This window comes from Lineus longissimus, chromosome 11, assembly GCF_910592395.1.
Source record: "Lineus longissimus chromosome 11, tnLinLong1.2, whole genome shotgun sequence".
Lineage (NCBI taxonomy): Eukaryota > Metazoa > Nemertea > Pilidiophora > Heteronemertea > Lineidae > Lineus > Lineus longissimus.
Genome location: NC_088318.1, coordinates 4,412,210 through 4,426,104, shown reverse-complemented (window position 1 = coordinate 4,426,104; position 13,895 = coordinate 4,412,210). Strand labels below are relative to the sequence as shown.

General features: G+C 42.9%; 1 protein-coding gene across 1 annotated transcript in view; it reads right to left on the bottom strand.

Moving 5' to 3' along the window:
- The window catches only part of LOC135496048 (sushi, von Willebrand factor type A, EGF and pentraxin domain-containing protein 1-like), a 31,642-nt gene that overhangs the window by 11,968 nt on the left and 5,779 nt on the right, over nucleotides 1-13,895 (bottom strand). The window contains exons 7-21 of the mRNA XM_064785157.1: nucleotides 12,166-12,360; nucleotides 11,565-11,741; nucleotides 10,681-10,866; nucleotides 10,104-10,307; nucleotides 9,371-9,544; nucleotides 8,775-8,978; nucleotides 7,890-8,072; nucleotides 7,462-7,662; nucleotides 6,131-6,343; nucleotides 5,586-5,774; nucleotides 4,805-4,984; nucleotides 3,260-3,454; nucleotides 2,561-2,752; nucleotides 1,404-1,628; nucleotides 965-1,204 (exon numbers count right to left, since the gene is read on the bottom strand). Of these exons, the coding sequence (XP_064641227.1) occupies nucleotides 965-1,204; nucleotides 1,404-1,628; nucleotides 2,561-2,752; nucleotides 3,260-3,454; nucleotides 4,805-4,984; nucleotides 5,586-5,774; nucleotides 6,131-6,343; nucleotides 7,462-7,662; nucleotides 7,890-8,072; nucleotides 8,775-8,978; nucleotides 9,371-9,544; nucleotides 10,104-10,307; nucleotides 10,681-10,866; nucleotides 11,565-11,741; nucleotides 12,166-12,360 (2,958 nt within the window). The remainder of the gene's footprint in view (nucleotides 1-964; nucleotides 1,205-1,403; nucleotides 1,629-2,560; nucleotides 2,753-3,259; nucleotides 3,455-4,804; nucleotides 4,985-5,585; nucleotides 5,775-6,130; nucleotides 6,344-7,461; nucleotides 7,663-7,889; nucleotides 8,073-8,774; nucleotides 8,979-9,370; nucleotides 9,545-10,103; nucleotides 10,308-10,680; nucleotides 10,867-11,564; nucleotides 11,742-12,165; nucleotides 12,361-13,895) is intronic.

Sequence of the window (13,895 nt, the reverse complement as noted above, 5' to 3'; positions counted from 1 at the left end):
GAATCACATATTGGGGCTAAACTAAATTAAACAATCTGCGACACGCCAAGAAGAATTTGGCTAGTTTTGCACTGTCCGCGGATCTCATTGTGTCGGGTAATTAGGCCTGCCCAATATAGCACGCAAAGATGGGTGTTTACTACTAGTAATTATGCATATAGTCATTCAAGAGGTGTGGAATTTGTGTTAGTTAGGGGAAATTTTCATACGTGCTAATTGACAAGACATTTCTTGAAATGGATATATTTATATGAGGTGTTTGTAAAGGTCGATTGTAAACCCCATACCAAACTGTGATACTCAGCCGACCCATACTTGTAGAGGGAACAGAAAATGTTTTTTACATGTGGCGTAGGTGTTCCCAAACTTTTTGAGGGAAGTGTATATTTCAGGAGATATTGTGGAAATTTCAAGTGTTCGTTTACTTTTGACCGAGGTGTACACTTATGCAAAAAAACAACAACACAGAGCAAACGCCTACGTGCGTAAACCTGTTTCTCGTCAAGTTGTTCAAACTTAGGCAATTTTCGTGGAATCGTGACGGTATATGCCGAGAGGCAGTTTTAGTGTGGTCACGAATGGTATGCAGGCTAGCGGTCACAAGAGAACCCTGATTCAATTTGACTGAACAGGTTGTCTTGACACTGTTCCACGGAAAGGTCAGATTTGGGATATCCTCCTTACTGGCATACTACAGCAGCCGCGATTTGTGTAGCTTGTAAGCGTAGAACAAATAAAAAGCCACCCTCTTAACCCGGAAAGATGTGTATTCGAACCCACTACAAAATGTACCACTTGGACAGAGGTGCCCGGACGCTCTTGAAACTGCTTTCCCCGACGCAGAGATACTAACTATACACTCCTTGGGAGCGACTTGGATTGTTTTCAGAGGTTACATTTTGCGGCAAGGAAAGACATGAAGTTTGAAATACGACATTGCTTTGGGAGTACGGAATATGCCTACCTGGGGTACCAGCACAGCCACGCTTAACGTACTGTCGGTAATATTTGTTTCCCTTAGAGCGTAGTCCAACCCCACCGGCACAGTCCTTGGTCTTGATCCAACAGTATCTCAATCGGTATTGGATTGATTTACAGGCCGGATTGTTCATACAATGGCGCTTGCAGTCCTCGAGAGACCATCTGGTGTACGTAGGACGGATATCACTCCCATGACAGTCACCATATTCTAATGTGAATGTCACTGAATAATGAGAAGAATGAATATTCCCAATTAACCTTTTATAGAGATACACTTGAACCTCTCTATTAAGAATACCCTCTCGGGACTGACAGGTGCTGTCCTTTATAAAGTGGTGTCCTGATTAGAGAGGTCAAAACTAGCATTGAAGTTGCTCCTGCTCCAGTTCAAAACAGAAGCAAATGGTTTTCTTCCTACTTACATTGCTTTTTGTACTGGAATGAATATTTACGTCCCCGGGATACCAGTTCTCCTGAGCGACACACGCCGTTTTTCAGTTGACAGGCTTTACCGTCATGTGAAAAACTCATACAGCTTGGGTTGGCGTTACACATCTTCTTGCATTGGCGGTAGTCTGTCGTGATTGTCCTGCCAAGGTTATACTTCTTACAGATACCATCCTCGATTGCGTAAGTGCATTCTGGTTCTGCAGAACAATACAAAAATAATATAGGAAAAGCCTTTTGGTTACCACCATCAGCGGGCTGCCATCAAACTTGATGTTTTCGTACAAACGTAGGTCAAATTATGTAATGGCAGTCCGAAGCCGCTGTAAGGAGCCGCTGTGGTGTAGTGGCATTGACTCTCGACCAGCGGTCAAGAGGTCCCGGGTTCGATTCCCACTGTCGGCGTGAGACTGTAGGCTGTTTTTTTTGTCTAACTTGCCTCTCTGCACCCAGGTGTATAAATGGGTACCGGTGTGACAGCGGATATAGTCCCCCTGGAGTCATAGTCCGGTAGCATTGTATTTGATCAATTAAGCAGCATGATCTATTGTACCGCTAACCCTAACCAAAACATTTAGCAATGAGGGCTATTGTTACACGGACTATCAGCCCTAGGACTACTATGACTTGCACACCGGTCAGAAATGCTCAGATTGTAGCGCTGGTTGAGCAGCTCATCTGTGGTCGACTGAAAGGTTTCAGGACAGACCGGGTTTAAACTGGATGATAACCTATATCGTAGTTGATATCAGACTATAAACCCTAAACTTTAACTTTTTTTTAACCTGCATCAGGACCAGGACCAGGACGAATAATTGCAAAGCATTCGACACCAGAAGCAGGGCTATCCATCTTAGATCCAGACGACGAAGAAGAAGTAGATCAATATTATCACCTATAACAAGGTGTTAGTAACTAAAAGGCTGGCACAGAATTTGTATGGGGTTAACCAAAAAAAAACATCCCACTTTCAATATCTCAGTTAAATGTTGTTGATGATAAGTCTTAAACCGAATTTAATACTGCATCATGGAAGGACTGGATATGTTCCGTGCGGTTTTTGAAGCCAGAATTTGTGTCTTGAAACCGAGAAGCCTACAAATACATGGATAAGATTTTTGAATGCACATACTTTTACACTTTAGACTTGGTGCCTTCCATTTTCCGTCGCTCTGGCAAACTGCGATGCTGTCCCCGCTACTGAGGAAACCGTATTTGCAGGTATATAGTGCCTTGGAACCTGGGACGCTGGTTGTTCCAACTGGGCTCGTGCTGACATAACCATCTTTAATCGTTGGCAGGGGTGAATTCTGGCATAAAATTCCTTGATGTAAATAAAAGGGTAGAAAGAATCAGAAGAAGAATTTGGTATTTTGTATACTTCGTGTGACCTAATCCCGCTCTGACCATAGGTACCGCCATTTTGGCTAGAGATCAAAATCCTAAAGCAATTGAAACTCTTTTCAAATGAACTGAATGCTCATTTAAAAACCCTGGAGGCTCTTCTCTGGCAAACAAAGAACAGACTCCAGACCTTGAAATGAGCAATCAATACGATTTGAGAAAGTTCTAATTGCTTTAAGATTTTGAGGTTTGCCAAAATGGCGGTACCTATGGTCAACCCGTCAGTGGGCGTCAGTGTCGCGTACGTATATATTGGACCTTACGTTTTGACAAACAACTTCGGGGCTAAAGTATTGAACTTTAAAACGGCTAATACATCATTCCCCAAATAAAGTTTTTCAAACGAAAGAGCTAGTAAAAATCCTTGTCATCTCTTTCGATCTTTGACCTTGTAGAACTGTGTACACCATGGTTATTCGCAACTTACTCTCGCATTTCATCTTTGGTCCGTCCCATTTTCCAGTAATCATGCACTTCACCTCACTCGAATTCCCATCAGACTTGTAGCCCGTGGCGCAAGAGTACGTCAATGATGTACCGGCTAGCGACGGGCCTGTTGGCTTTTTACCAGCCAAGTTCGAGTTGCTGAGTTTTGGGAAGGAACCAGCACTGCATGTCACGGCTGAATGAAGAGACAGAACGGATAGCTTAAAACTGTGCATAACATGTAAATTCCGGCGACTACCAAACTCCACGCAACTGCAGCTGGCCAACAATGATCATTTCAAAAATAAAACGTATCGAAATCGCAGGTGTTATTGCAACCCCAACCGGCGTTGACAAAACGGATTTAATAGGATATACAATAGTTACTCTCTTTATTTCTCATCATTCATTTACATTATATACTCCCGCACACGCCTGTATCTTAAGAGCCCCTCCTAAAGGGGGGCTTACAAACAAATTTTTTTGGTATTTTTCTGAATTAACTCCGTTGAGTTTACCGATTTCTCCGCGATCTTCCGGTGGTTGCTATCCCATTGGTTGAAATTAATTTAAATCTTCATGGGAATTCGCTACATCATATGCCTAAGAAATTGGCCAATTATATTAATATTTTTATTAGAGAAATACCCGTCCTAAATAATGACAGAAAAGGGTGGTTTATTTCAATTTTGTGTCGCCATGATCGAGATCACGTGACATAAAAACAAAACAAGCGCACACACCCGTCCAAAAAAGGCACTTTAAGAAAAACAAATACGTTTTTCCAGCTTAAAACCACACTGACGACTAAGTTATATTGGTCTTCTGCCCAAATCTGAAGTATCAAAATGAATCACAAACTAGAACTAGCTCTATTTAGCAAAAGTTGCGTGAAAAATTCGGGTGAGCGACATACTGCACCCTAGCGGCCAATAATTAAACTACTTTCAGCCGTCTGCTCCGGTCTCGTTAGGGAGTTTTTCCCAAATGTACGCGATGATGACGTGCCCCATTAACAGGACGTAACATCTATTTTAAAATGCGTTTCCAAAGTGAATGCATGAGGACAATCCATTTAAGTGTCGTATATCACTGGAAACGCCCGATTCCCGTGAATAAGGACAATCACAATGTATTACATTACCAAAACAAAAATGTGTCGGAAGGAACTATATGGATGGTCCCATCGCACCCCCCCCCCCCTCCAGCAGTATGACACAGAAGGGCTAGTTGACTGTCCACCGGGGGGGGGGGGGGTTTGGGGGGAGCTTCCCCCCAACGCACTGGTAAAAACCTATGTCGACGGAGGGGGGTTTGGGGGGTGTCCCCCCATTGTAACAGCTGTAGTTGTTAGAGCTTGCACTTAACATATGCTCGTAGGGGGGTTCGGGGGAGCTCCCCCGGCCTAAAGGGGGGCTCACTAAGTCCTTGACTTTACATATTAGGACTTTCTATAGCATGGTTCTTAAAAAATTACAGAAGATGATCATAACTTTTAAAATTCCATATTCCTTTTCTCAAAAGTAAACAAATTAGTGTTACTTACCTCTGCACGCAAAAGCCGTGGTTGACCATTTTCCTGAAACCTTGCAGGTGATCGTGGACGCCCCACTAGCGATGTGCCCGGTCTTGCAAGTGTACCTCACTTTGGCATTGCATGCAAAGCTCTTGCCGGTGTCAATCATAACGGCGTTTGTAATTGCGTCCGGTGCCCCACAGCTAGCAGCTACAAACATATGAAGAATGATAATGGTAGCGATTAAGGTGACAAATGTCACCCAACGGGCGAAAACACAGAAGGACGTTGTATTAGTTTCTGTATCGCGAACCGACGACAACGTGGCCCCAGTTACCACAGAGTTTGGTCGCGCGGCCGTCGTCATCTCAACCCGATTTCGAGCTTTAGGACCGCCCGAACACAGTTTCGGCAACATCAGGTGATCCGTGCGCCTGGATGAAATTTCCCTCGGGATTTTTTTTCTTCTATTCAATACTGTTGCCAAGAAATCGTCAGCATTGAACGTGTTTAGAGACGCACTGGATCCTGTGGAAAGAGCGCGAGAGTTCGTGATGGTGACAAAAGGAATGGCCACGAACGGAAGGAACTCTGTATCAGCTATTTAGTTGACAAACTATAACTGCATTTTGTACGTACTGTATAGTCACGGTTCATACTTTGATCGATATATACCGACGAACAGATCTACTTGCCTGGACAAAACACGAGGCCCATTTACCTCAGCTTGCAGTGACCCCCATTCATTGGCATCATTTACGTCCTGCAGATGAGGATGGATTTGTGCACAACCCTGACAGGATGATCTTACCTGTACAAGACATTTTCGGCCCCTCCCATTTGCCATTGTTGCAGCTTGCCGTTTCACTGGTGCTGGTGGTTGATTTGAAGAAGCAGGAGTTGCACTTGTAGGTTACCTTGCTCCCATGACGATACACGTTAGCTTTAGGCGAGTGCAACCCATTGGCGACTGGTGCTGGTGCTTTGCAGCTCACAGGTTCTGAATGAAAGATGTGTAGTTTAGTAAACATTCTCATATCACGGCCTATTCCGTCATTTTTTGTTAGCAAGGACTGAAATGCCGGCCGGGTACATAAACAACCAAAAACGTTATACCGGAACGTTGCTAAAAATTGTTCGAAAAAGGAGTTCTGATGATTTGGACGGAGTTAGTAATTCACTATAGGGATGGGTTTTCAGTTACCATTTACAAAAAGCTTGCGCCAGAAAGTTGGCGCTAAACACTCAAGTCAAATTTGGCCAATGTATCCGTTTTTCTACAGTAAATGAAGGAACCTGCATGAAAAGAGTGGTCATTAAATTACTGATCTCCTAAGGATCTTAAAGGCTACTCACGGACGCACTGGAACTTCTTATGTGTCCAAACCCACTTCCCCTGCTCATTTTTCTGCTGGCATTTCACAGTGTTCTCATCGCCATTTCCAATCAAGCCGTTTTTGCAGTAGTAGTGTAACTCGGCGCCGATCTGGTACATGCTGTTTCTCGTGATGTTCGAGGGAACAACTGCGGCGTTGGCTATGTCCTCGGGCAGCCCCTCGCACTCGATTGCTAAGAGGCGAAAGATCAGCAGTTTTAGAAAGATTTTGCATTAAACTTATTGTTTCAATCCGACTTCTCTATTACATTAAGTTTATTTGTCGTTGCCGGTTTATAGGCCTGTCCACCACCCTGAAAGCTATTTCGTGGAGGACGGTGGTATCATGATTTGGCAGCCGATGACCCTTTGATAAGATGCAAGCAGGCTTCGTGTAAAGACAATAGACCGTGTATTGGGCTAGGCATGAACTAGTTTAACTGTGAGGTAAAAATCGATGCATTAAAAAATCGTGGGGTCTTTTCCAAAATGGCTAAGTTTCGCCTTAGCAATCACAACCTACTCATCGAAAAAGGTAGACATTTTGGTACTCAGTTGGAAAAGCGTCTGTGTCCATTTGGGTGTGACGTAGTAGAAGACCAATTTCATTTTTTTGCTAGATGTCCTTCTATTCAAAAACTAAGAGATGAGTATTTTAAGAATATTGCTTTTGTAAAGATAGTCACTTGTTCTCCAATTCGGATTTTATTTCCACATTGAGCAGCACTGATCACGACATCATCATCAAGACTGCTATTTTTATCTCCAGGGCTTTTTACGAAAGGCAAGCAGCTCTTCAGGAGCAATGATGACAATATAATTTTACCAATGTGACTTATGATATGTTTTAATATAATGTCTTTTATTGTGTAGTATTCATGCATGTATATGCCATACTGTCTGTACTTGTGATAGTTGTGCAAAATAAATAATTTGATTAATTTGAATTTGGTAAGGTGCAGAAAAACGCAATGTAACACTTAACTTACGTACATATTCATTTGTCGCTACTCTTACACCCGATGGACACATCCATGGTGGTGCTGCGGTACCCTTGCTGGTAACAAGGGTATGACCGTAGCACAAATCTACGTCCCCTGAGCAGTACATGTAGCCAGAGGGGAACGGAGTCCGAGAAGGTGCCAACGACACTCCTTTCGGACACAATTTTTTTTAATTGATCGGGAGAACCTTTCAGCTGAAAGTCCTTTTCAAAACTGACCATAATTTACCCTGGATTTCTTTTTAACGACCCCTCTCTGGAAATATTGGTACGCTTATATGGTAACACAGAAGTTCTAATTCAACTCACGTATGCATTCCAGAGACGTCACGCTCCACTTTCCGTCGCTCTTACATTGGATGGATCTATCAGTAACAGTGCCTCTGTACCCTTGCTTGCAAGTATAGACGGATTTTTCACCTATCGTCTGTTTTCGGGTTCCACTCTTTCCAGTAAATGTGTGCGTGGCATGCTCAATTGGCAATATATTTTGGACGTCGCAAGTGATTTCTGAAATGATGTCAATGAATGTCTTTCTGAACAAGCGTTGCACCCCTACCTCGTTCTTTTCGTAGTGTTGAGTGTCTCCCACTATGTTTTCAATGTACGGAAACTTTCTGTATTGATATACCTTATTTTTAAGGGCACTTTTCAGCTTCACGCGGGCATAATTTAAGTACATGTACATTAATTTACCTACCGATACGTTAAAAATAAATAGAGCTACATGTACTCACGGATACAGAAGTAGTTTGGCGTGGTCCACGTTCCGTCATCTTGGCATTCGATTGTGTCGTCAGTCCCGGAGCTCTTGTAGCCTTCCTTACAGGTGAACTTGACGCTCGTTTTATACGCATAGCTTGTTTTTGTCGCTGATTGTACGGCATTTGCAACAGCTGTGTAGGCTGGGCAAGTCACCGCTGTAATGACACATGCACGATTTATTTATCTTTAACGCACGCGACATAAACCTTGCTTACAGATGAACGTAACGCTCGTGTAATACGCATACATCTACATGTAATGTACATTTTAGCTCAATTGCAACGGCTGTGTAGGCTGGGCAAGTCCCCATGCACGGTTTTTCATCGGTAATGCACGCAAGATAAGCTTTAGGTTTACTATGCACTGTCCTGTACTCTATTCAGGCCCGTGGCTTCATTTAGGCCTACACAGCACTGATTCGCGGAAAGCACCTTCAGTCTAGGGTAAGTGTACACCGCACGCGATTGCAGCACACCGGATGCGATTGCAATACACCGCGTGCGGCAGTGCCGCTTTGCAGATTCGCAAATATACTTAGAGTGAAATTCAATAGACATGTAAAATCGCGTATTGAAAATTGCCTCGCGTGTGGGAGTTGTTTAAGGTAAGTTTCCACTCAACCATGCCACTGATCAATAAGCGATTTTGCCTGAATCGCACAGCAAAAGTTTTTGGTTCGGTTTGGGTGCTTCGAGTATAAACAATCATACTATTAAATGGATTCTGATGAACTTATTGTGAATCTATTTAGGATAAACTGCAACCGAAGTTCCGAACGAAATATAAGACGGCAATAAAGACATCGACAAAATTCAGTGCAGAAGCTCTTGCGGTTGAATCAGAAGAAAATGTCAAACCTGAGCAAACTAAGCTTTTGGATATTGAGCTTTCAGAAGGATGCCATTGCCCCTTGCCATTGCACCTGATCTGATCGGTAGCGCCATTACTCTTGAAACCCGTTTTGCATTTATAGGTCACTGTACTATTCCATTCGGGGTAATTGCTGCTCTGGTATGTTTCGGAATTCTTGACGAGAGTCTTCAAGGAGGGACACTTCACCTCTGAAATGTACATAAGCTTCAGTGAACAACTACACTACTTAATTCGTCTAATGACAAATGTCGAGCATAATGGCCATTGGCTATCGGCCAGTCATTTTATGAAATAGTTCGTCAGGGCTATCGGCTAACCATTTTCTACTGACACAATTAGTTAATATCAGTCTTATTATATTACATGTAGTCAGATATTCTAAGATTTCAATCTTATGCCGTTTCCACCGTTTCTGCTGTTGCCAATTCTGAAAACAGAGTTTGAACGTGAAAAAACACTTCAGAGACTTTTGTTTGGCTGATTGCAAATTAGCGCGCCGGGGATGCAGAATTAGGCACATCTGATTGGTCAATCCATCGAAACTACACGTCACCCACTTTTGCGTCGAAATGATCTTTACCTTTGCATGCGACTGTAGGCGTGGTCCATTTGCCCATCACGCACTTGGATGTACCACTTCCCGTGTACCCGCTGTTGCAGGTGTACGTAACAGTGTAACTATGAACGAAGCTTTTTGTTGATCCGCCATTATGGGATGCATCAGTCACCACGTTGGGTTTAGTGCAGCTTGGTTCTTGACGAGTAGAGAGTATCATTATATGATGCAATTGAGAATGGGAGCCAGCATTCCTATTTTAACGTACATGTATCTAAGACTGTTTCTAAAACATTTTGTCACAAGGCTCTAGCGGAGTATAGATGGACGTAGCATAACTAGGAAACAACTTGGGTCGTCCACCCACTGTTAGTCCTGATTGACTACGCTGATCAGTAACGAATATATGACAGTGTGTAAACTATCTAAACTAACACAGATTCAGAGACGGTTTTGGATAGAATCTATCAGCGTGTCAGGTGACAAGCTACACCTCATGAGTTGTTTTGCTTCAGGCAGGGGAATACTAACAATGGAATCGGGCTATATTCACAGGGGCTTCAGCTTGCCACCTCATCCCTCTCCTGGTAATACGGATGGCCCGAGGATACCATTGTGTCCGGCTGAAGCAGAAAGGAGCAGAACAAATTGTTCTGTGTAACCTGCCACGTGTATTGCCGCAGTGGCGATGAACATAATGAGGCACTAGCAGTTTTAATCGTCGCCAAATCGAATGACTGATTCAAACAAAACCTACCAGTGCATTTGAGGCCCCTTAAAACACTAGCCAGCGATGGATCCCATTTTCCATCGGATTTGCATATCATATTAGCTGAGAATCCATTTGTGTTGTAGCCGACTTTGCATTTGTATTCAAGTGTGCTCTTCCACTTGGGATAGTCCGAGCCCTTGTGTGCATCAGCGTTTGCTATTGTTGAAGTCGGTTCCGGACAGACAAGCTCTGAAATTTAAAAAGATTTATACCTAAATTTTAGAAAGAAGAAGGATAACGGAAGTCCGTTGCGTACGTAACATGCCTGATTTGTGCCTGGCTATCATATTCTCCAATGAAGAGGTGATGAATTCTGATATTTTTGACAATTTCACGCGCCATCGAACTTCGCCGTCAGGGACTTCTGGTGCGCTTGTGTTAGAAAGATATTGTGCGGTGTTAGATGGACATGGCCCCTCGCAAATTTCAGTTAGACCTTCAATGTTTTTTTGAGCTCCTGCAGTGAGAAGTCACGGTCCGCCTGGAAGCTATTTTCGCATGGAAAATCAGGATATCTCATGCCAAAGTTTCAATAGAAATAATCTCGCTTTCTTTTACCTACTTTCGCATTTGAAGCTTGGTGTCTTATCCCAGGTGGATCCCTTGCACTCGATTTTCATGACATTGCTGTTACTAGCAATCAGTCTATGACCATCCTCGCATTCATACTTCACCACAGTGCCATGTGAGTTCTCATTCGTACTAGGGTCACCATTTTCGACGTTGGGGACCGCAGGGCATTTCATGACTGAAAACGATCATTGTCATTGTACATAAATGTGCTGTAGAAATTGCACAAAGTGGCCGATTCAAATTGATATACCGTTACGAGCAACATTAGATTAACCGAAATCTTTTGTCAAAAGATTTTTGAAAAGATCGAAGGCAGTCCTTTCAGTCACCAGTTCCTTTCGCCCCTGAATTTCACCATTCACAAATGATTCATTGTGGCCCGTAACCGATGTAGTGGTGGATAACGCCGTGAAAACTGACCTGCCCAAGATATGGATGGGCTCTGCGGCCGTGCACTATGGACACTGTGGTCAATTGGGTGCAGGAAAGAAGAGTCCATTGACCGTTTCCTTGGTTATCGAAGATGTTCAATTCCAATCGGCCAGCAGAATGTACACGTTCAATGAGGTTAAACTAATGTAATCTAGGCCGCCTGCTACACCTCACGTAGTCAACGGACTCATCCTTCCCATATTTCTCAGAATGAACCATTGGCATCAGTCATCGGGAAGAGCTGTCAAACCGACATATTGTCATAAATACAATTGTAGTTCGGTAGGTCAAAATCTTACGAATGTGTCGTTAAAACGTTTTCGAAAGAATTTCTATAACATTGAGGTTCCCTATATATATGGTTTGTATCACTAATATTCCTTAATAAGTTCGAAGGAGTTTTCATTTCAAAGCCTATTTGTTCAAGATGGACATACTTACGTGTGCATGTGAATGCTTTATACAGCCATGTGCCATCTGATTGGCACGTGACCTGTGGTGTGCCAGTGGCTTTGTACCCTGCGTGACAACTGTATATGGCAGTGCCGCCGATAGAAGCCTGCGTCACAGTGTATTTGGCGTTGACTTTTTTTACCAGTTGAGAGGGACACGTGTTCTCTGAAATGAAAGATGATAACATGTGCTAGTGCAGATTCCACTGAGGGAAGTCTACATATCATGAATTCTGAATACAGCTTACCCACTGAGTCATACTTCACAGATTTGAATACAGTTTACCCATGGAATCATACTTCACATCAGATTTGAATACAGCTTACCCATGGAGTCATACTTCACATCGGATTTGAATACAGCTTACCCACGGAGTCATACTTCACATCAGATTTGAATACAGCTTACCCATGGAGTCATACTTCACATCAGATTTGAATACAGCTTACCCATGGAGTCATACTTCACATCAGATTTGAATACAGTTTACCCATGGAGTCATACTTCACATCAGATTTGAATACAGCTTACCCATAGAATCATACTTCACATCAGATTTGAATACAGTTACCCGTGGAGTCAAACTTACTTGCACATTTGAACGTGATTGAATTCGGTGAAGGATCCCACTTCCCATTTGCATCGCAGGTGATGATATTGTTCTGGTTGTTACTCTTAAAGCCAGACTGACAGCCGTACGTGACGGTACTCCCAACACTTGGGTATGTGTTACTCTTGGTCATGTCCGTGTTAGCGATGGAGGTCGGCGCCTGGCACGTGATAGCTGAAAGTGATCGCGATTCACAGGCTAAGTTAGTTTTTGCTACTGTTGAATGACTAGCATGACGTATCATCGGAGATTGTATGGGCGAACCCATCCTGAGCTTCAGGTTTTTGATACTCCTACGTCCCATACAAAACCCTGAGAAAATCCATTAGAATCGACAGCGAAGGGTGGCTGTTCTGATAACCTGATACACTGTGCGTAATGTATGTATATATAGTGTTTTATATGACAATAAAATGTATATGAATAAAGTTTAAGATAATCCTATCGTTAAATCGTTTTATACCTTATCGAGTCTATGCTGTTAAACATTGTGTAGACGTGTAATTGTGTTTTAATTAAGTAATGAAATAAATTTGCAGCGGGGTGCGCGCAATACGAAGGAACAGCACTGAAAAATTCAGAATTTTCATAAATACCCGGATGTTCTAAAAATAGCAGCTAATGAAAATACGCGTTTCATGGCGCTGATTGAAATTTAACTAACCTACCTCGGACCCGAGCCCTATGGCGCAAAAGACTATACAATTGATAGTGCATCTGAGAGCATTAATTCCTGGGTCCGTGGTTTACGAATTTCCGAGACTCAAATACAACCGACGCTCTGATTGGGCGCTTTTTTTTCTACCGCTACAATCCGTCTGAAGGGCATGGATTTCCCCAGGGGTTTGTAATAGCGAGAGCTGGAGCATATGGAAAACCACTGGGTGCCGAGGATGGGGCGAACCCTTCGGTATTGGTACAGCTGGTGGTTTCTGTTCGCGCCTATATTGTGAATTGACTAACTCTAGTCAGAAAAGTAGTTAAGCTTATAGTGAATGGCTAGTGAATTGTTGGTTTATGCCTGTTTCGCCTATTCCTGTTTCGCCTATTCCTGTTTCGCCTACAAAATTCCTGTTTCGCCTATTCCTGTTTCGCCTATTCCTGTTTCGCCTACTTTCCAGTACCCCTACAATAAATCGACTCTCCCACGGGGAACCTTAGGGATGCATGTCCATTTTATGGGGAAAATGTGAGGGGACAATTGGATGATGTTAACGATGTGATGACAATTTGACTAATCAAATGCCATCAACTTTGTTATGCCATGACCGTTTTGAAAGAGTCACCTTGAAAGCGGGGACAGTCCGGGACTTATTTGACCATAGGACCATAGGACCATACTGACACACAGTAAAAACTAATAGATTAAGTAGAGTAAAGCAGTCGTATATTTTATGAAAACTGAATTCATGAGTTTTTGATAAAAATACATAATATTGTACATTCTCATAATTATTTGATCAAAATCAGCTGTAAAACCCATCAACGTAACTCATTATGTCCCTCTCTCCATTGACGTATTGTTTCAATGCGTACATATGTGGCTCTCCTCGGGTTTGGTCGGTCAGTAAGGGACGGTTCATATTCCTACGTCTGTGGGGAGGTTAGCAATACATTTGAATAGGCGAAACAGGAATTAGGCGAAACAGGAATAGGCGAAACAGGAATAGGCGGAACAGGAATAGGCGAAACAGGAATACACCGAATTG